The sequence below is a fragment of the Rhinoraja longicauda genome, chromosome 9, assembly GCF_053455715.1.
Source record: "Rhinoraja longicauda isolate Sanriku21f chromosome 9, sRhiLon1.1, whole genome shotgun sequence".
NCBI lineage: Eukaryota > Metazoa > Chordata > Chondrichthyes > Rajiformes > Arhynchobatidae > Rhinoraja > Rhinoraja longicauda.
In genome coordinates, this window is record NC_135961.1 from 52,730,812 (window position 1) to 52,754,016 (window position 23,205).

Consider the following 23,205-nt stretch of genomic DNA (forward strand, 5'->3'; position numbering starts at 1 on the left):
AAGGGTCCCAACCTGAAACTTTGCCTGTCCATTTCCCCCCGCGGATGCTGCCTGACCTGCTGAGTGCCTCCAGCACTTTATTTTTTACTCAAGATCCCCCCCCCCCCTCCCCCCCAAACTATCCGCAGGTCTCTCCTGCCTCTATATAAATGACAACTGCTCTATATCTTCTTCCATTCATCCATGTTCTTCCCAGCACATCTCATCCCTGGTCATAAGTAATAGTCTACTCAATCATGACCGATTTATCTCGCCCTCCTAACCCCATTCTCCTGCCTTCTCCCCATAACCCCTGACGCCCGTACTAATCATGGTCTGACATCCACTGAACCTTCACCTTTCACCCTGCCCACTCTGCAGTCGTTAAAAACTGTGAATTAATGAGCCAAAATGCAAATGAGCACATGATAATATTTTATTAACAAAATCCAGGAAAGATTAAATCAGATAAGCCATGTTCTAAGGCACTTCAGTAATGTGCTCATGTAAAACAAGTTAGCTTATAACATAATATTGTCACATTGAAAGAAGATTAAATACATTGTAGGAACTGTTTAAAAACACGAACAAATAACTAGGTCTGGCTGTACAACCAGAAGGGCGACACACTGGAATTAAAAACAGAAATATTTTGATTTTGTTTTGGAAAATAAATATTATTGCAACACTTTACAAAAAAAATATGAGCGAGATGTAAAATTATATTTGGATTCCAGACAGCATATATTTTTCCAGTTATTTACAACCAATACAATATATAATGAAAATTTACATTCATTTGTTGTAATTCTGTAAAGACTCCCATTCACAAGATAGGAGGCTAATAGAACAGTTAGATGTCTAGCAGATGCTAGCATAGGTTGCTGCCTTCACAGGGAGAGCCAAGACCATTATTGATCTTCAGCAACTGCCCATTGCCAAGGGACTGTCAAGTTAAGAGAGAGAGTGTTTAGCTTGTGGTCAGGTGCAGTGGGGCAGAGGTAGGAATCTGTGTATCTTAATCAGAACTGGTTACAGGTTCTACAAGTATGTTGTAAATTGTGAAGATTATTCCTGTAGGTTTAAAATTTTCTAAACAAGCCAGGAAAGCATGTTGAATGAACTTTGTTTTTTTCCTCTCTCTCGTCAATTCTCTTTACCTTTTGGACCGTGTTGTTAATAGGATGAAAACTTTGTTCCATCGCATGTGCCTGGCCAACTCTGGCCCTCTCTCTCTCTCTCTCCCATGGCCCCAAACTCCCACCCACGCAGACAAGGAGGACAATCAATAAAACAAGGACAGAGTAGGGTCTCCCTTGCCTCCTTTCTGTTCTGTGCGTGGGGAGGAACGATGCAGTTAGGCGTTTTTACTGGCGATGGCCAAGTGTAGCGGAAGGCCAGTGCCAATCCATGTAGGCAACTGTACGCGCATCACAATACACTGGGCACACTGTGGACCAACATCTGGATCACACATCACCATGTACCAACATCTGGCAACACATCATCATGTACTGATATCTGGTAATACACTGGGTTACATATCATTGTGTACCAATATCTGGTACTGCATTAGGTTACATATCCCCTGTCCCAGCATCTGGCAGTATGCTGGATTACACATCAGTGGATACCGACATTTGCTTCTTTTCAACACAGTTAACAGGAAGAAGTTAAATTCACAATAAATTGGTACTTGTACAAAGACCTTCAGTTTTTTGCCCCACTCTCTAGTCACAACAAGCTCTCGTTCCAACTGCAGGTAACCTCAGGAAACCCAGGTCCTTTGCAACTCTCGCGCCATGTTAGAACTGTTTAAATAAACTCTCTCTTTGAACTCTTTCCACCTGAAAGCATTCTCTCTCTGCCTTTTGACCCCCATAACCAATTCCTATTAATGCCACACAGACACTTTGATTATTGGACAACCACAGTCCACGTCTGTCACTCCCTCAGTCCCCTTATCTTGCTCTCAATGGGCTGGAGGACGTTGGAAGAAGTCTGTGATCCATTTGGTCCTTTTCGTGAAACCAGCCCTGACTCTCTCCATCTGTCTCCTTCCTGACGAGGTGCAGAACCATTCTCGCATCACTTCAAACAAGATCATTCCTAATTAACTTTCTGCTGAACAGGAGAGGAGGTTGAATCAGTTGCTTGGGTGCTGGGGTAGAGGGGTATAGAAACTGTTCCTCTACTGCACCATGAGATCCAACTGCATCCTCTTCAGACTGGGTAACTTATGCCAGTTTGGTGCCTGACATTTGAACCAAAGGTATCACAGGGTGGGCGAACCCTTGCATGGGCACAACCCCTGCACCAGTGAAGGGCTACTCCCTTGTACGGCTGGCTCTACCCAGGCAGCCCTCGCCCATTGAAAACAGCCCCAGGGCTCAGCGGGACGTGAGACAGGGTTTGGGGGCTGAGGGCGCATGTGAAAGGCCACTCTCCGACTGCAGTCTGTCCCGCAAGGACAGGGTCAGTTGTGGCACACTGTTCAGCGTGTGGCAGCGAGTCCAAGCTGCCCACCACCTGCTTCACCAACTCTCGCATCCACCCGTTTACGGAGAGGCACAGAGCCATCTTACTGCCGATCCTCGCCCTCTGCCAAAGCCTCCCTTGCACCCACTTTCTGCATCTAAAACCCTGCTCAATCTTTCTCCGAGGCCCTTTATAAACAGCAAAAATATTCCATCCGAGCCTCAGGATGCAGAGTACAGGATTAAACTCCTGTGTATAAAATATCACCAACATAACGATTTAACAATAATAAGTAGGGGTTGAGGGAAAAGAGAGAGATATGTAATAAGATACAAGCTCAGGTTAAAGACTTGTTTTTTTTTGTTCAGTATGAACTTTATGCAGATTTTGAGCTGTTCACTGATTTGAGCCATAGCCTACACCACTTTCTGCCCGAAGCAGTCACTTGATGTAGTCACACTGAGAAACATTAGTTCCCTTTCCCACCTTGGTATCGTTTCCTCAGAAAGGGAAGAAGGTGGAAACTGGTTAGTAAATAGCGGGAGAAACAATCCCCGGCTATGAGCTTCCACGTGGCAGAACACGACACAAACGCACAACATCTGATTATGGATCTCCCGTCCGCTGTCACGGTGGCAGCAGGAGGTTAGCGCAGTTCCCTCTGGATCCACCAGTGCCCCTAATTCTCAGGGATCACTCCCTCTGCACTGCCTTTAGATCAATATCATTTCAACTTTCCTCTTCAGCCACAACAAAAGAAGCCAGCCTGCTTCCAATGAGAAAGAATCTTTTAAAAAATACTTAAGATATTAAAACTTTTCTTTTTTGTTTGTTTGTTTTGTTGTAGCACATGGTCAGCTCTCTGTCGAGCCTCAGCCACTGACACAGCAAGGTGCACAGAACACATGTTAAGTCCAGCGAAGCCTCAGTCGCGATTCAACCAACGCACCGTCTACAATTCTCAGCAATTCGAGCGTCGTGCAGACCTCAAGGCTGGGTTGCTTTATGGCCGATGGAACCTGGGGAGGAGGGAAGGTGTTGAAAGTCGTTAGCAGCTGGGGACGTGCATCGCACCAATAATGGCGACCGTAAACAGAGCCGCACAAGGCGAGGAAGAGACAAAGACAAGGGGAAAGGCTTAAAGCCGTGTCACAACGCAGAACAGGACAGCACAGGAACAGGCCTTTCTCAGTGGGTTGATGAGAGGTGCAGGGCTTTGCAGAGGGAACTCTGAATCTTAGGGCTTAGGCAACTAGCGATGGAGATCACTGCCACTCTTTTGTGGATCGACCCTCTCGCGAATAAATAAGGAACAACTCTGATAATCTGGTTGTTTGGAAACTCTGATGGTCTGGCAGCCAGCACACACATGGGTCTGAGATGTCAACCAATCTGGAAAATCTCCTGGACCTGGGACCATCCATGTCGCGAGGACGCTAGTTTGTTGGGGGTTTACTGTACCAGCTTTGCCAGCAGGGTGGAAGGACCAGGGTAAGCTACTGGAAGCACAGTGAGCAGAGTGGTGGCGGGATTGAGAGGGGAAGCAGGAATCAATATGATCACACACCATAAATGTTCGCTGGATGAGTGTGGGATGCTTCCTGTTTGCCTGCGGAAGCTGATGCTCCTTCACATTCACGGCCAGTGATCGGCGTGCTGCTCTCAGCTGAGTTGAAAGCCTATTGTTTGACAGGTGACGTGTTGAGTGTGAGCTGTGGGAAGCTTCGAGTGCCTGCGGCTGACTCAGGCTTCAGAGCAGCGGGGGTGGCGAATGCTGGCGTGGCAGTATGAGCTGGTGGGAGGTTTGGGGGAGGGGAAGGGGATGTGGGAGGCCTGATTCATCATGCAGCATCATCTGCAACGGCTCAGGGCTTCTGAGAAACACTCGCGGTGTCAGGGGGAGAGCAGCCAACAGAGGGCAAGAAGCTGTGGGCGAGGGGCAGAGAAATGAAAGAGTGTAAGAGAGAGAGGTGGGAGGTGGGTTGGACATAGAAAGGGAGAAAGAGGTTAGCGAAACGGGAAAGGGAGGCGAGAGAGACAGACAAAGAGAGAGACAGAGACAAGCACATTCAAAAGGGTGAGGTGGGGGGGTACACGGACATGTGTGGATCATATCCTCACCTCGTTAAATGTCGGCTTTCTTCATGGACTTCCATCTCTCGGCTTTTGAACTCATTTAGTTCTTTCCGTATTGCGGCCTTTGTAATGAGAGAGAAAAAGAGAGAGGCATTACACGACTGAAGACGGCAGGAAACTGTCTGCACCTGACACGGCACTGATCCCCAGGCATCAGCAACAGTTACGGCAGACCTGGCACTCTCCGCGGCTGTGGACCTGCCCCACCCCACACTGTAACAGCCCACTCCATGGCACATCACCCAAGGTCATGATCATTTTCGCACAGTGAACTCCCAAGGGAGTTCCCCAAAGTCCCTGCCCGTCAAAGGCGGGCAGATCCCTACTGTGCAGTGTCACTGGTGCTGAAGGATCGATGATTAACTGGTCCCTTCAGCATTGTTACAGAAGCTTCTGCTATCCTTCTCACTGCGAGGCGCTGGGGAAGATTACTTGCGTTAATATGGTGCACAAATGAATCCCAAAGCGATTCACAACCAATTATCTAATTTGAGGTGCAGTCACACATCAAAAAGTGGGAAAGTTGGCAGCCGCTTATATGCACAGCAAACTCCCATATTCACACTGCAGTTTGATGTTGACTATGTTCTCCTGCTTCAGTGATCTGATTGAGAGTCACACTTTGGCTCCAGGATACTGCGGAGAATTGTCTGCACTTACACAAAACCTAGTGATATTTTTGGTGGATAATGTCCTTTGAAGCACCTCAGGATGTTCCTGCTACATTTCATGCCCTATATTAAGGGGATTTAATTATCTCACAATATGCCTGGCAGCACAGCCTACACATCATCAACACTCTGGAGATGCTTATTTCACTTTAAGAAGGTGCAGGTGCTGAGATAAGAATAAAAAAACAGAATGTAAAAATAACTTCTTCCCTGCAACTTGGACCATTTACAAGCAGCAAGTTCTTTGCAAACACGTCACCATGGAGACCGATACACCAAGGGATTGATTACTCAGATGCACAGCTTTTACATGGTATGCTGCTTCAAATCAATGGCTCACCTCTCTGGGAGGGAGCGAGGGAGAGGGGCAGAGATAGGCAGGGAGAGAGAGAGGGATAAGAGGGCCAGAGAGACATTCAGAATGAGACAATGAGAGGGTCAAAGAAGAGAGAAAGAGTTAGACAGAAAGACAATGCGGTGTCGAGAGACACAGAGTGCCAGAGGTGGAATAACAGAGGGAGAGTGTTTGAGAAGGGGAAATATTGAGGCAGTGATAGTAAGAGAGAGCAAGGCAGAGAGAGAGTTAGAAAATGACAGACATAGAGAGAGACAGAAAACGGGAGGAAGAGAGACAATCAGCGAGAGAAAGAGAGATGGTGGCAATGAGGTAAAGAAAGAGGCAGAGAAAGAAATAAAGAGACAGGCACACAGACAGGATTGATAGGGTGGAAAGACTCAAACGAGTGATTGATCTTAATAAAAAGAACAGACTCGTGTAGCTAGAGAAAGAGACAGACTGAAACAGTGTGTGATAGAGAGATAAGGAGAGATAGTGAGAGAGATATGGGGTGGGGGGGGGGGGGGGTTGTGTGACAAGTGTGGAGTGAACAGAAGAAAGAGACTTGCACAGAGTAAGGCAGACTGCAGGCCAGAGAGGCAGAAGGCAGCCTTGATTTGAAGAGCAGGGTTGTGACTGGGTGCTGGCATTCATGCTTGATCAATTCCATTGTATGAGCCAGGCCTGGGGAAAGCGCACAGTTGAGGCAACATTGTTCCAGCCTCTGCTCCTCCTCACCTTGTCGGCAGGTGTGAGCCGTGTCCAGGGCTTGTCAGCTCTCCGGTCGTAGTCTTGGGCCTCCGTCACCTCCACATACTCATTAAAGCGCAGGATGCGGCGGGCTTGCAGTTCTGCCACAGTCGGCCGAAGGCTGAGCTGTGAGGGCACAGGAAGAAAGTCTCGCTGTTAGCCAGTGACCTGCGGTAAATCCTTGTATATTGTGCGGTTCACTGGCCACCCAGGAAGCCTGCTGGCAAAGCCAACAGCAGCTAGGATGCTGGCTTGTGTCCTCCAACTAACACAATGGGCTGAATTGCCATCAGTCAAGGAGTGTAGGGCAAACAACCACACATGCTGCAAGTGTTTGCAAGTTTTCACCAGAATATCCAGTGAGTGGGTATTTAAAATGGATAGGAAAGGTTTAAGAGGGATATTGGGCAGCTCCGGAAGGCAACTTGGTTGGCACGGACTAGTTGGGCTGAAGGGCCTGTTTCTGCATAACACTGTGGGTTGAAAACAAGGCAAATCAGCCTTGTGGCAGATCTCTCCTTCGGCAGAGAGCAGGGAAGAGTAACACCGTAAGACTGTCAATGCTGGTTCAAGAGGTTCAAGAGGTCCTCTGTAGTTTCTAGAAGTGGTTTGCAGTGCATTCTCAAGCAGGGTGTGAGAGTGAACCAGCCAGTGATTAGTGACAGCATCAAAGGTTACGGGGAGAAGAAAGGAGATTGGGATTGAGAGGGAAAAAGATATCAGCCATGATCGAATGGTGTAGCAGATTGATGGGCTGAATGGCCTAATTCTGCTATGTCATATGAACAGCCAGTTTATAAAGGACCCTGGTCTCTACAGCAGAGACGGCTTTTCATTAGAAAACTATGAACTGTTCCCCGCACAGGATGAAATAAATTGCCTGACATTTCCTGTTAATAGGGCTGTTTTTCTGATGTGTAATGTGTTTTGCTCTCCTTCCTCTCTCTCTCTCTCTCTCTCGGTCTGTCTCTCTCCTCCCCCCCCCCCCCCCATTCGATCATGGCTGATCTCTTCTCTCTCTCTCTCCCTCTCACTCACACACAGAGCTTCCTCTGAAAGCCACCAGAGCACTCCTGATGTCTGTCAGCATTATGAAGCCCAGGTACAGTGGAGGAGGTGCAGGAAGATCATAGGACACCGGAGTTGATCTGTGTGTTGACCTAAACTCCTGAGCTACAGCAGCCCTGATTCAAGCATCTCAATGATGATGGGTTGAGGGTCCGGATATTGTGCCCAGGATGGGAGGGGGCCCCACACTCTGACCGAGGGGGTGCTTGGTAATGTTGAGCCGGATGCTCAATCGCAGTTTGCTGGGTCTCGAGCAAGAGCATTTCTAACGGTGGGAAAGAGGGATCTCGCTGTAGGCTTACCTTGCGAGTGAGCCTCCTCCTGATCTCCAGCCTCTCCTCGTGCTCCTCCTCTTCATTGCGGTCTGGGTACAAAAAAAGCAGAGAACGAGGTGAGATGGGGCGGGGGCAGCCGGGTGGCAGAGCTCTCTACAAACACTGCAGCAGTCATCCAACGCGGGTTACCCAGAGGAGGAATCCCCAGCAATGACGTACGAAAGGACGCCAGGGCACTGACATCACCGCGCAAGACCCAGTGCGAGTGGCGTCTCCGTTGCCGGGGTCAGAGCTGCCGGGAGATGGGGTTTCCTCTCCCAACACCAGGCAGGAACATCCACCCCTCACAACTTCCCCCAAATGCATACACACACACACACACACACACACGAGGAACACAAAACCACTGCAATTTCACTGCTACAATGAACAACTAATGAATTACCACCCACTGACTTGTACAGCAATTTCCTTGCAGGACATAAGCATTTGACATTTGCAGAGTATCTTGAACATGGCAAAGCATCCCAAGGTAATCCACAAGAGTGTCATTGGATAAATAGATCCACATTAGGAGAGCTGACCAAAATCTTAACCAAAGGGGCTGCACACGTTCAAGTCTTAGAGAAGCAGAAAGGGTAGGGAGATAATCCGAGAGCTCAGAGCCCAGGCAGCTGGTGATGCTGGTTAGGAAAATTAAACTCAGTCCCTCCCTCAAACATCCTCTGGGAATCAGGGTGTTTGCCACAATGCAAGAAACATCAAGCACTCACGGGAGCCAAGATGTAGTGGGTTTTGAAGTCCTGAAATCCTATTTATTTATTTCCACAAATCTTCCATTTTCAATGACTTATTCAGTTCTCTTTGAAATGAACGTGCATCCCTTTCCATTTTAGACAGATTAATAATAACTCAGAGCAGAAAGAAAAACCTGGCTCTGCATGAAATCCTCAATCCTTTTGGTTCCAAGGAGAATTACATTCAGCGTCTCCATAGAACTGAAGCCCCTCATTCCTGAGAACCACTCTGGGAAATCTAGAGCCATTGGCTGTAACTCTTGAGGTCTACAGGTTACCGTACAGCTGATAAGACACAATGGTATTTACTCCGCTTTTTAAAAGGGACTCCAACAAATAAGCTCTAACAAATAGTCCTTGATCTTAGTTTTAGATATTGAGTCCACGCTGACCATCGAGTCACTTGTTCACACGAGTTCTATGTTATGCACTCCCTAAAAAGGGTCTCGACCTGAAACGTCGGTCTGAAGAGGGGCCTCGACCCAAAACGTCACCCATTCCTTCTCTCCTGAGATGCTGCCTGACCCGCTGAGTTACTCCAGCATTTTATGTCTACCCAAAACATTGGAGGCAATTTACAGAGGCCAATTTTAACCTAGGTCTTTGGGATGTGGGAGGAAATCGGAGCGCCCTGAGGAAACCTAGTGTCCTTCTCTCCAGAGATGTTGCCCATTCCGCTGAGTTACTCCAGCATTTTGTGTAACCTCTCCCTCCCATGGCTCTCAGTCTGAAGACCCTTGAGTTACTCCAGCATTTTTGTGTAACCTCTCCCTCCCATGGCTCTCAGTCTGAAGACCCTTGAGTTACTCTAGCATTTTTGTGCCTATCTCTGGGTGATGAGGAGAGTTCCTTGTGCAGTGCAAAGGGTGTCAAAGTCCCCTCCCGCCAAAGCACAGGAGGCTTGGGGGGGGGGGGGGGGGGGGTGGCGGGAAGATGGGGGGGGGGGGGTGGTCAGCGGAAGTGGAAAACCCCCGACGTCGAAACAGTTACACGTCAGTTTCAGCTATCGCGTGTCGTCACGGGGAAACCTCGATGACGTCGCCGGGAGGTGGGATTCCATCGGGGGAGGTTCCCACGCAGAGAGGGGGCAGAGTGGGAGCGGGGGTGGACTCCAAGCCCCCCTCCCCCCCGCCCTACCTGCCATTCTGCGGCAGACTGGCCAGAAGGGGAGGGGGGGAGCATTTTAATCAAATAAAACGCCAGCGGTCACACATTGAACCCAAGGTGCATCTTTGCAACATTCCACGGGACGTGTTCCCCTTGTCCAAATACACCGGGCACTGCAGCTAAGGCAGCATTTCAATCCCCAGAATCATAACCATTTTTGCTGTTTGAGCTAACACAGTGGGCTGGAGGCAGGCAACTGATTTTCCGTGGCTGATTCACCCGGAAAGCTGGGGCTTCTGCAAAATCCCAAAATCTGCAGCTTCAAACTGACAACAGCAACGCCGGTTTAAGGTCATTCGGTGCGAGCACACACAAGCATCAGGACGCAGACAGCGACCCAATGTACTTACATCTTAAGATGTTCCTCTGTTCCAGCTCTTCCAGCGAGGGTCTTTGGCTCAGTCTCCTGCCGAACACAATAACAATGGAATAGTGCACCATGTTTTCAGATGGATAGAGATAGAGAGGGATAGAGAGAGATCTCCGCTTATCCTGTCCCGCGGGATACAGACGACGATGCTGCTGCTGCTACTGGTGGTGGTGGCGGTGGTGGTGGTGGTGGTGGCTCTAGGATGAATCTCCTGCAGCAGATGCTCCTGTCAGCTTGCAGTGACTCACTGGTACAGCCTGCTCTCGCTTTATATACAGTGTGCCAGCCGCTTCCGGAAGACGAGGAGGGAGGGGGGAGAGGGGGAAGAGGAGAAATATGCAGCCTCGTAACCGGCAGCATCACATTCTGCATCCACGTGCTGCTTTATTCGAGCACTCCCCTCTCTTCCGTGGACCGAGTGCCGAACAAAATTGTGCAGCACATTCAGCCTTCAACAGATTTTTGTTGGTTGTTGGTGTTACTGTAGAAATGCTTTGTTGCATTTGCTATAACGGGGATTTCTGCCTCCTGGGGAGCCACCCACCCTGGAGTTGGAATATCGGGCTGGGGGGGGGGGGGGGGGGGTGGAGGTCAAATAACAAACAGGCCACTGCCCCTCCACTCCCACCTCCTTTCATCAGTGGGGTCTCGAGTCAGTGGGACGGACTCTCCCCGGGGTGGGAACTGCACAGCGCCCGGTGTGTCCCTACCACCCCACCGCAGGTAGCGGGATCACCCGGGAGGATCCGTGTGGGTGGCCGGGTGCAGATGAACGCTCTGCGCTCCAATCTCCCGTTCTCTCCCTCGCTCTCATTCTCTCTCTCTCGCTCTCTCCCTCCCTCCCTTTCTCCACTCTCTCCATTCCTCCGCTCACCTTCCAGGTATTTCTAGCGTTTTCAACTGGACATCTTTCAAGGCTCGTGGCGTTTCAACCCAGCTATCCGACCCGAATACAAATACAAACCGCTGCAGAAATGCCTGTGCCTGTCTGAAAAATTCAAGGAACCCATCGTGGCTACATTTAAAAAATATCAATTGCCAGGGTCAGAATTGATTAGTGCCCAGCCTAGCTTCCTCAAGACATCTTGTAGAAACAAGGAACTGCTGGTCTACACAAAAGGACATAAAGTGCCCACTTCCAGTCTAAAGAAGGGTCGCGACCCGAACCCGACCTGTTCTCCAGAGATGCTGCTCAACCCGATGTGTTCCTCCAGCACTTTATGTGTGAGTCCCACCCCCCACCCCCCCCCCCCCCCAGACAATTCTTGGTTTGTTTCACAAGACAATCAATTGGTTGGCGTGAGTCTGGAGTGATTTGTCCGTCCAGACAGTACAATACCAATTTGTATTTACACAGACCCCAAGGTCACTTATCAAACAAAACCGAGCACCAAACTGCACGGAGATGTTTAGTACATGTGACCTAAAGCCTAGTCACAGAGTAAGATTGGAAGGCACCTCTATCAACACAGAAATATGAAAAATAAGAGCAGCTTTCAACCATTCAGCTCCTCAATTCTATTCTGCCTTTTAATTCGATCATACACGTGTCATTCAGCATGGAAGCAAGCCCTTCCATCCAGTAGTTTAAGTTCGGAGATGCAGCGTAGAAAGAGGCCATTCGGCCCACCGAGTCCACACCAACCAGCAATATATTCAATCACCTCGCTTCCACAGGCCTTAAGATGAGAGTATTTCCCAGGTACATCACCCTCCAAGGAAGAGGGAGATGGTAAGGAGATAATGGTAAAGAGGAAAGTGAGGAGGAGAAACATAAAAAATAGGTGCAGGAGGAGGACATTTGGCCCTTCGAGCCAGCACCGCCATTCATTGTGATCATCCACAATCAGTAACCCGTGCCTGCCTTCTCCCCATATCCCTTGATTCCGCTAGTCCCTAGAGCTCTATCTAACTCTCTTTTAAATTCATCCAGTGAATTGGCCTCCACTGCCTTCTGTGGCAAAGAATTCCACAAATTCACAACTCTGTGGGTGAAAAAGTTTCTTCTTACCTCAGTTTTAAATGGCCTCCCCTTTATTCTTAGACTGTGTCCCCTGGTTCTGAACTCCCCCGACATTGGGAACATTTTTCCTGCATCTAGCTTGTCCAGTCCTCTTATAATTTTATACATTTCTATAAGATCCCCTCTCATCCTTCTAAACTCCAGTGAATACAAGCCCAGTCTTTCCAATCTTTCCTCATATGACAGTCCCTCCATCCCAGGGATTAACCTCGTGAACCTACGCTGCACTTTCTCAATAGTAAGGATGTCCTTCCTCAAATTAGAAGACCAAAACTGCCAACAATACTCCAGATGTGGTCTCACCAGGCCCCTATACAACTGCAGAAGGACCTCTTTGCTCCTACACTCAAATCCTCGGGTTTAACCAGGGCTGAAGTGTTAGTAACTGAAGCACAACCACAATTGGTTGGGTGTGAGGGTATAGACATAGGGTGAGGGTCAGGAGATCAGTCTGTGTGGCACAGTGGCACTGCAGGTTCAGCCACCATCTCACAGCACCAGAGATCGGGTTCAATCCTGACCTCTGGCACAGTTTCTGTGGAGTTTGCACGTTCTCCCTGTAACCGTGTGGATGTCCCTGGGTGCTCCGGTTTCCTCCTGCATCTCAAAGACGTGTGGGTGGCGGGCTAATTGGCCACTGTAAATCGGTGAGTGCCAGACTCTGAGGGGAGGTGATGGGAAAGTTGGGAAAATAAAATGGGATCCGCAGAGACTACAGATGCTGGAAATCGGAAGTAAAACCATGCCTCAACCACCTCCTCTGGCGGCTTGTTCCATATACCTACCTCAGGCTCTGTGAAAAGTCACTCAGATTCCCCTTGAATCTTTTCCTCTTCACCTTAAACCTATGTCCTCTGGTCCTTGATTCCCCTACTCTGGGCCAGAGACTGTGCATCGACCCGATCTATTCCTCTCATGATTTTACACACCTCAATAAGATCACCCCTCATCCTCCTGCGCTCCAAGGAATAGAATTCCAGCCTACTAAACCTCTCCCTGTAGCTCAAAGCCTCGAGCCCAGGCTACATCCTTGGAAATCTTCTCTGTACCCTTTCCAGCTTGACAACATCTTTCTTATAACATGGTGCCTGGACACAATACTCTAAATGCAGCCTCACCAATACAACTGCAACATGTCCTTCCAAGCTTCTCTATGTTAATTTTATTACAGGAATTACGACAGTCCATTGAAATTCCGTTCTATACTGAGAAGGTGGAACCTTGCAGTTCAATTTTCAATCGACAAACTGCCTTTGAAGAAATGGATACAGACTTGGTACTGAGACTTTGCAAGTGCTGGAGGCAAGCCAAATGTGTCAGCACAAGGACTCCCTAACATGAAGGTGGGAGAATGATGCTGTTTAATGAGCTCAGCACCAGCCACCCCACACCATCATTACACATGACATGGGGAGCTTAAACACGGGCCTGCATGGTGGAGGAGAGGTTGAACTCATTACAAATGAATTCAGATAGATGCCGAACACTGGGCCAACACAGAGTTGTTCACCAGGGTCAACTCAATGTTAACTGATGGAGCAAAACTCAACCATTTGGCCCCTCGACTTGCTCCCTCACTTAATAATATTGTGGGTCACCCTATACCTCACCTGGTCTACTTGTCTCTTTCCCATATACCTCCATCCCAAAGCTTTCTTCATTTTGGCCATGGAAATATTCAACAAGTGAGCATCCCTGGTGGCCGGGAAAGAGCATTCCAAAGAGCCTCTCCTGAATAAGCCAATCTCTCATTCTGAGACTGTGGCCTTGTTTCCCAACACTCTAGCTTCAGTAACACACAATATTGAAGCAATATGTGGATGAGCACCTGAATTGCCAAAGCAGAGATGGTTAATGACCGTGCTGATAAATTAGATAAGTGAGGGTGGGTACTTGGTGGTCAGCATGGACATGATGGGCTGAAGGGCCAGTTTCTGTGTTGAAATACTTTACCCATCAGAACCTTACAGGTTTTTATGAGATCAATAACTAGTTAATCAATGACTAGATGTGACAGAGTTTAGGAAAGAGATCGGGAACAATCATGGTGTCAGAACAACAATCTGGCCTTTAATATCAAAAAGACAAAAGAGTTGGCAAAGAAATTGGGGATGTGATCACATCCTCTGTCCTCATCAATGAAGCTGCTGTCTCATGTTCATAGGCATCCATGTCACCAGCAACCTAATCTGGTCCCTTCACATTGGTGCGGTGATCAAGAAAGTGCATCAGTGTATTAACTCTCTGAGGCATCTGAGATGTTTGGCATGTCCAGGCGGATTATCTCAAACTTCTCCAGATGAGTTACAGGTAGTATTCTGACAGGATGTATGTTAGCCTGACTTGTCATCTGCTCTGCTCTTGACCACCGGAACCTGTAGAGAGTGGTGAACGCAGCCCAGTCCATCACAGGCCCGTCACTTTATTCATTCCAGTCTATCTTAGTGCATTATCTTCTTGGTGCGTTGCATCAGGAAGGTGAGAAGTATCGTCAAGAATATCTGTCTTACTAACCATAGAATCATAGAGTGATAGAGTGTGGAAACAAGCCCTTCGGCCTAACGCCCACACCGGCCAACATGTCCCAGCTACACTAGTCCTACCTGCCCGCGTTTGGTCCATATCCCTCCAAATATCAATGAACCTGCCTAACTGTTTCTTAAATATTGGGATAGTCCCTGCCTCAACTACCTCCTCTGGAAGTTTGTTCCATACACCCACCACCTTTTGTGTGAAAAAGTTACCCCTCAGGTTCCTATTAAATCTTTTTCCCTTCATCTTAAACTTATGTCCTCCGGACCTCGATTCAAGTACTTAGGGCAAGAGACTGTACATCAACCCGATCTATTCATCTCATGATTTTATACACCTCAATACGATCACCCCTCATCCTCCGTTGCTCCAAGGAATAATCGTAACCTACTCAACGTCTCCCTATAGCTCAGACCCACTAGCCCGGGCAACATCTTTGTAAAACTTCTCTGTACCCTTTTCAGATTGATAACATCTTTTCTATAAGATGGTGCCCAGAATTGAACACAATACTCGAAATGTAGTCTCATCAACGTCTTATTCAACTGCAACGTGACCTCCCAACTTCTTTACTCAATACTCTGACTGATGAAGGCCAATGTACCAAAACCCTTTTTGACTACCTTATCTACCTGTGACTCGACCTTCAAAGAACCATGCACCTGCACTCCTAGATCTCTCTGCTCTACATGCTCCCCAGAGCCCTACCATTCACTGTGTAGGTCCTGCCCATGTTAGACTTCCCAAAATGCAACACCTCACATTTCCCTGTATTAAATTCCATCAACCATTCCTCCGCCCACCTGGCCAATCGACCAAGATCTTGCTGCAATTTTTCACAACCATTTCACTATATGCAAAACTGCCCACTTCTGTATCATCAGCAAACTTGCTAATCTTGCCATGAATGTTCTCATCCAAATCATTGATGTAGATGACAAACAGTAACGGGCCCAGCACCGAACCCTGAGGCACACCACTAGTCACAGTCCTCCAGTCCGGGAAGCAACCTTCCACCTTCACCCGATGCTTCCTTCCTTGAAGCCAATGTTCTATTCATTCAGCTATCTCTCCTTGGATCCATGCAATCTAACCTTCCAGAGCAGCCTACCAGACTGAAGAAAGGTCGTCACCCATTCCTTCTCTCCTGTGATGCTGCCTGACCCACTGAGTTACTCCAGCATTTTGTCATACCTTCTATATGTACCAGCATCTGCAGTTATTTTCCTACCCAGTGGTATGAGTTTGATTTCTCTAACTTCAGGTAGCCCTGGCATTCCCTCTCACTCTATCCCTCCCCCACCCAAATTGCACTAGCTTGTCATTTTCACTCAACAAACAGCAAACAATGGCCTGTTTCCTTTATCATCGTTACTTTTTTGCATATCTTTCATTCATTGTTCTTTATCTCTCTACATCGTCATCAATATCTCTCGTTTCCCTTATCCCTAACCAGTCTGAAGAAGGGCCTCGACCCGAAAGGTCACTAATTCCTTCTCTCCAGAGATGCTGCCTGTCCCGCTGAGTTACTCCAGCTTTTTGTGCCTATCTTTGGTTTAAACCAGTATCTGCAGTTCCTTCCTACACATGACAATAAACTAAACTGAATTTGAATCTGAGATTGACTCTTGTTCTCCATTTCAATGGCTCCAGTCTGCAGCACAAATATGACATCGGATTCTATGTTTTTGCTGAGGAACACCACAGAACAGTTGGAGTGAAACTGTGAGGAAATGCTTCTTCATTGTTATGATAGATAGGGAGCTAAGGCCTATTATTCCCACTTGTGGCAGAGTGGACCAAACATAGGAACAGTCCCCTGAAAGATGTACACAGTTCAGTAGGCAGGTTTGTGAGGGAAAATATTTTAACTCAGTCCAGTCAGTGTGCTTTCTTGCAATGCAAGGATCCCTGGTGACCTTCAGTACTGCAACATTAACCAACCTTAGACACTTCTGCCTCAAAGGTTGCTTTCACCCATTGATAGGGGTAGTGTGTTTTGTGAATTACGCCACTGTTACACTGTCTGTGGTCTCAGTTTGCCTACCCCCACCCCCTCCTCTCCTCTCCACATCAATGGCCGCTCCCACAATGGGAATGATTGTGCCTCCTGGCAAGACTGGGTGAGCTGGCCTTTGCACCTCTCCTGACTTTCCTTCAAAAATCATTGTGTGCTAACCCTGAAAATTAAAATAAATTAATGTCTTTAGAAATCAAAGGGTGGGGAAGAGACTGAGGTCACAGGAGGCTGGGGGTTGGGGGGTGGGGGGGACCACTTGTTTGGAGGGAGAACGAGGAGTGATTCAGAGGGAGATCTGCTTGGGAGTTGCATCTGAAGTGGTATTTGCAGCTTCATCACTGAAGGCAGAATCTACCTGAAGGTCTATTACAATCAATGTAAAGTCCATCACACAAACCTCCCCCCATCGACTCCGTCTACACCTCATGTTGCTTCAGGAATGCAGCCAACATAATCAAGGACCACTCACACCGCGGTCATTCCTCTTCTCCCCTCCCCTGTTAGAGAGGAGCACTGAAGTGATGGGTGAAGGGAGAGAGATTCAGCATCAAGGCTGGGCTTTGATCAACACCTCTCTGGCAGATGATTAAGAAGAACAAAGTTCCTGAGCCAGATCCTGACCTCTCCCCTCCTCTCGCACCTTCTCCCCCTGCCATTCCCCCCCCCCCCCCAGCCATTTCCTCCCTCCCTGTCATCTACTCCCCACCCCTCCTTCCCCAGCCTGGCAAACACCTTCCATTCTCTCTGTCCCTCTGCCTTCCAATGCATCTCACAAACCTCGCTTTGACTCAACTTTTTCCAGGTCTAAAGATGTGTCTCGGATATGAAACATTACTCTATTTCTCACTCCACAGATGCTGCCTAACCCATTGAGTGCTTTCATTGCTTTTTTGTTTCTTTGTATTTTAGGTTGAAGCCCAGAAAAACGTTATTTTTCAGTGAGATGGCAGGGAGGAGGGTGTAGAGGAGACTCGATAGACTTGACCCACACGCCCAAGCAGGGGGAGAGGAAAATGGGGTGGATTGTCCGCATTACTTTGCTGAGTCCTAGTCATAGAATGATACAGTGTGGAAACAGGCCCTTCGGTCCAACTTGCCCACACCGGCCAACATGTCCCACCTACACCAGTCCCACCTGCCTGCGCTTGGTTCAGATCCCTCCAAACCTGTCCTATCCATGTACCTGTCAAACTGCTCCTTAAACATTGGGATTGTCCAGGCCTCAACTACCTCCTCTGGCAGCTTGTTCCATACACCCACCACCCTTTGTGTGAAAAAGTAATCCCTCAGATTCCTATTTAATCTTTTTCCCTTCACCTTAAACCTATGTCCTCTGGTCCTCGATTCACCTACTCTGGCCAAGAGACTCTATGCATCTCGAGTTGTAAGTCTAGTCTCATCAGTTCCGAAGGGCTAGCTTTAAATTGACTCTACATCAATCTGAGGGAAAGGAGCTCCTACTGTATCTACTGTGCAGGGCGAGTTACAGCTGTTCCCCTGAAGGCACTGTAGGTGCCATGGGAGCAAGCTGCATGGGAGGGAGTGTCAATCAGTCGGATGTGCAGAGCAAGGGTGGGATTACACTTCTGAAGGAGACGGGGACTCTCCAGGGTCTGCACAGCCCCACTGCTCTGTGTCTGGGTATGTGCGCCATCTCACGTGGTGTGTGCTGGCAACGTGTATATGTGACAAGTAAGGTCCATTTGTTGCTCTGACCTATTGTTCTTTCTCCTCACTTATACTCAACCGCACACCAATACAGCTGATACCTCATGCAATCCACGCACACAAACGCACCCACACAAACATTCACCCGTGCAGACATACAGTCACTCGTTTCCACACTCACACAAACATGCGCGTGCACACCCACACACACTCACATACATGTATGCTCACACTCAGACACACTGAGTCACTCATTTTCTGCACCCACACACACAAGTGCATGCACACACACTCACAGTCACATGTACTTACCAACACACACGCTCTCACACAGACACACAGTCACTAATTTCCACACACGCACGTGCACACACAGCACACACACACATTGACACATGTACTCGGGGACACACATGCCAACGTACAGACATGCTCACAAAGACACACACAGATGCAATGCACACACACACACATAGATTCATGCACACACACACATGGACAGACACACAGAATCACTGAGTGCCCATGGGCATTTCTAGTTACATGTGAACACTCACTGGGTCCCTACATCCCTCTGATTTCAGGATGTATAAAGGAAAGTGCTGAAATGGCTTGTGGGATGGAACTGTTTGACCCAACTGCCTTTTCCACTAATTGTTTTTCTACCGTCTGAATCACTTCAATCAGAGTGTGGGCTGTGCAATCAGACAGAATGTGTGGGCAAGCAACAGGAAGCTGCCTGTAAAAGGATGTCAAGTGGCATTGATGAGGCCTCTGTGATAACATGGAGCCAGTTATGCTGTCATCTCCCAAACTCTCTCTCCCTCATGCACATTTACATAACACCAGGCATTACGTTTTCAGGATGTCAGCAAATCTATTAAATGATGTAGGCTCACAGTCATTCAGTCCGTGACGTTTCTAAAGGCTTGACACCTTGTTAAAAACTTCGCACAAAGGCTGCCTTTCTTTTTCAGGTAGCGCTGTGCTCCAACATCAAAGGGCTGTGAGTTGAAGCTGCCACTACAAGGATCAGAGCAAATTAACGCAGCGGCACTGTCAGAGCTGTTCAGAGGGGCGGATGCATTTACTGAGGTACCACGTCCAAACCTTAAACCAAGGCCCTCTCTGCTTCAGGAGACGGGTCGGAAATAATCTCCCAGTACAGTACACAAGACAGGCAAGGAAAGCCAGACTGGGTTAGATTCAACACATTTTCTCCAGGAGAAAGGGAAAGGTTTGGGGTTGTACATTATTGATCTGAATTTAACTGTGGGAGTTGCACCCACAAATTCTGGGTTATTGTACCAACAAGGCTCTCTTTAATTCACCATTGCAAAACGTGACCATCATACAATACCAGTCTCACAGCCAGGCATTACACAGAGAATCAAAGCCACAAACATTGCAACTGCGTACAGAATTTTCAATGAACAGCTTCGCAAATTAAAGTCCTTTAAAGCGCTGAATATCAAAAACTGTTCAAAAATGCCTTGTTAAAATATTTTCAGACAAAATAAATTGACAGGCCCAGAAATGCTTTTCAGCCACTCTTTGTTTAGTTTAGAGACACAGCGCGGAAACAGGCCCTTCGGCCCACCAAGTCTTCCTCAACCAGCGATCCCTGCACACTAACACTATCCTACACACACTGGGAACAATTTACAATTTTTACCGAAGCCAATTTGTTTTCAAATCTGTACGTCTTTGGAGTGAGTGAGGAAACCGGAGCCCCCAGAGGAAACCCACGCAGGTCACGGGCAGCATGTACAAACTCTATACAGCCAGCACCCATAGCAAGGATCAAACCCGGGTCGCTGGTGCTGTAAGGCAGCACCTCTACTGCTGCACTACCGCGTTGCTCTTCACGGATGGACCAGATTAATTCCCCCACCCACCCGAGGTCTTTAAACCATGACCGTGCCTCCAACAGTTGAAGTCAGCTGCCGCTGGTCAACCTGGGCGTGAACCGCGCTCCCTTATTTTTCCGTGACGGAGTGCATCAGGCAGCGGGGTGTCCTACCTGATGAGCTTGTTGCCGATTTGCTGCCTCAGCTCCGTCCACTCCTCGTTGGACTTTCGAGGCAGGATGTTCTTGTCTTCCAGCTCCTGTTTGGTCGGCCGGTTCCTGAGCTTGTTTGCCAGCGTGTCTCTCCGTCGGATCTTGTTGGCCAGGGCACCTAGCAGGGTGGGGTGGGTGCAGACAGTTTAGTTTTGTTCAGTTTAGTTTAGTTTAGCATAGAGACGGGGATCATAAACCTGGGGTTAAAAAATGAGGTAGAGGGAGGGTTGGGAACGCAGTCTCAAAACAGAGCAACCATCGGCTGGGTGATAGGAGGAGGCAGGGTGGGGGCGCAGAGGGAGGGACGGCTCTAAGATGCTCAGCAAAATCCAGAACAGGGGCATTCGGACAGTGCTTGATGGTCAGCATGGTCACAGTGGGCCAGATCGCCTGTTGTCCTGCTGTATGACACTATGACCAGAATGAGTCGTGTCTCTGTTATCACTCAAGTTTAAAGAAATGAGCAGATATCTTATCAAAAGTTACAAAATTCTGTCAGGGCTTAGCTGGCTGGATGTGGAAGGCACATTACCCCTGGGTTCAGAGTCTGGAATGAGGAGTCACAGCCTCGGCTTGTGGGGTAAGACATTTAGGAGTGAGAAGAGGATTTTTTTAACCCAGAGGGTGTTGAAACTGTGGAATTTCTACCACAGGATGGCTGTGGAGACCGTCACTGAATATATGTAAGAAGGGGATGTAGAAGGTGTCTAGGTGTATGGAGAGTGAGTAGACTTTTGTATTGAGATGGACTATCAGCATTGATTGTATTGAATGATTCAGCAGGCTTAAAGGGCTGAAGGGCCAAGTACTGCTCCTATTTTCCACGTTAAACAGTTGGAGCTTAAAGTGAGGAGAGATGATGTATTTCCTTTGATTGATTGAGTGCGGGGAGAGTCCAGAACAATAGGGAAAAGCCTTGGAATTGGAACTAGTGTGGTCAGCGGCAGACCTCCACTTTTAGCTGGGGCTAAAATCAATGATCAATAGAAAAGCTCAGCCTGATGAGTAGTGGGGGAGGACCCCTGCAGTGAGACCAGAATGTCTAGGTTGTGGTAAGGCACTGATGAACCGAAATGAAGGAGCAGGTGAAAGAGGGGCTGAGTGGCCCAGACCAGTTGCTTTATTGTCAGAAGCACTTGGGGCATTAATGGGAGATCTTACTGTTCAGCGATTCCTCATCATCTTCTTCATCGGAGTCGTTCCTGTACTGCACCGGGTCGGAATCAGAGTCGCTCACCACGTACTCGGGAATGTCCTGGCTGGGAATCACCACAACCGACGTGTCAGCTCCCAGCTGGACCCGACTTCTCTCCTTCAACCTGCCAACATCCACCTCCACCCTCTCGCTGCTCCCAGCTTCCACCACACTGCTGCAGGGAGGGAAGAGAAGCTGTCAGGCAGGGCAAGGGAAGGAAGGGGTGCTCATAGAACATAGAACAGTGCAACGTAGCAACAGGCTCTTCGGCCGACAATCTCCACGCCTAACATTGTGCCAAGTTAAACAAATCCCTTGCGCCTGCACATGGTCCATATCCCTCCATATTCAATAGACAATAGACAATAGGTGCAGGAGGAGGCCATTCGGCCCATCAAGCCAGCACCGCCATTCAATGTGATCATGGCTGATCATTCTCAATCAGTACCCCAACCGTTCCTGCCTTCTCCCCATACCCCCTGACTCCGCTATCCTTAAGAGCTCTATCTAGCTCTCTCTTGAATGTAATCAGAGAATTGGCCTCCATTGCCTTCTGAGGCAGAGAATTCCACAGATTCACAACTCTCTGACTGAAAAAGTTTTTCCTCATCTCTGTTCTAAATGGCCTACCCCTTATTCTTAAACTGTGGCCCCTTGTTCTGGACTCCCCCAACATTGGGAACATGTTTCCTGCCTCTAACGTGTCCAACCCCTTAATAATCTTATACGTTTTGATAAGATCTCCTCTCATCCTTCTAAATTCCAGTGTAAACAAGCCTAGTCGCTCCAGTCTTTCAACATATGACAGTCCCGCCATTCCGGGAATTAACCTAGTAAACCTACGCTGCACGCCCTCAATAGCAAGAATATCCTTCCTCAAATTTGGAGACCAAAACTGCACACAGTACTCCAGGTGCGGTCTCACTAGGGCACTGTACAACTGCAGAAGGACCTCTTTGCTCCTCTACTCAACTCCTCTTGTTATGAAGGCCAACATTCCATGTGCCTATCTAAAAGCCCCTTAAAATCCAGTCATATTTGCTTCCGTCACCACCCCACATCACGTTCCCGGCACTCACCACTCTCTGTGGGAAAAACTTGCCCTGTCCATGTCCTCTCAACTTTCCGTCTCTGACCTTAAAGCTATGCCCTTTGGTCTTTGACATTTCCATCTATGAAAAAGGTTCTGAATGTCTACCCCATCTAAGTCTCTCATAATTTTACCAAGCTCGATCAGATCTCTCCCCAACCTCCAAAATTCCAAAGAAAACAGGGCAGCATTCCGGTGAACCTCGTCTGCACTCTCTCCAAAGTGCAGCGCTGCCGTCGCAGCTGCGGCTTGCCTGCAGTCCGTCTGTCTTTTGTGTTTTTTGTTGTTTTTGTATGAATTGTAGTTTTAATATGGTGTAGGGTTTGTATGTTATGTTTGGGGGGGGTGGGAGGGAACGGGAAATGTAAAATTCTCTCTCCCGAACGGAGACACGACCTTTGTTTCTGTGTCGTGTCCCCGTTCCCGTTGCGGCCTACCACCGGCCATGCACCTGGGACCACCTGGGGCTCTGGTTCGCAGAGCCCACGGCCCGGACTCACCACCAGCGGCGCCGGCTGCCTGCGGATGCTGCGGGAGCGGCTGCGACTCGTCTCCGGAGGCTCCGACGCGGGCCGCGTGGACGTCGG

General features: G+C 48.4%; 1 protein-coding gene across 3 annotated transcripts in view; it reads right to left on the reverse strand.

Annotated features, from left to right (window-relative positions):
- Window positions 1-409: 409 nt before the first annotated feature.
- phactr2 (phosphatase and actin regulator 2) overlaps window positions 410-23,205 on the reverse strand; it is a 114,349-nt gene continuing 91,553 nt past the window's right edge. For all 3 annotated transcript variants that reach the window (XM_078405485.1, XM_078405484.1, XM_078405486.1), the window contains 7 exons: window positions 21,495-21,703; window positions 20,295-20,451; window positions 10,009-10,064; window positions 7,722-7,783; window positions 6,340-6,477; window positions 4,579-4,655; window positions 410-3,476 (listed from right to left, as the gene is read on the reverse strand). In XM_078405485.1, the coding sequence (XP_078261611.1) occupies window positions 3,461-3,476; window positions 4,579-4,655; window positions 6,340-6,477; window positions 7,722-7,783; window positions 10,009-10,064; window positions 20,295-20,451; window positions 21,495-21,703 (715 nt within the window). In that variant the 3' untranslated portion in view covers window positions 410-3,460. The remainder of the gene's footprint in view (window positions 3,477-4,578; window positions 4,656-6,339; window positions 6,478-7,721; window positions 7,784-10,008; window positions 10,065-20,294; window positions 20,452-21,494; window positions 21,704-23,205) is intronic.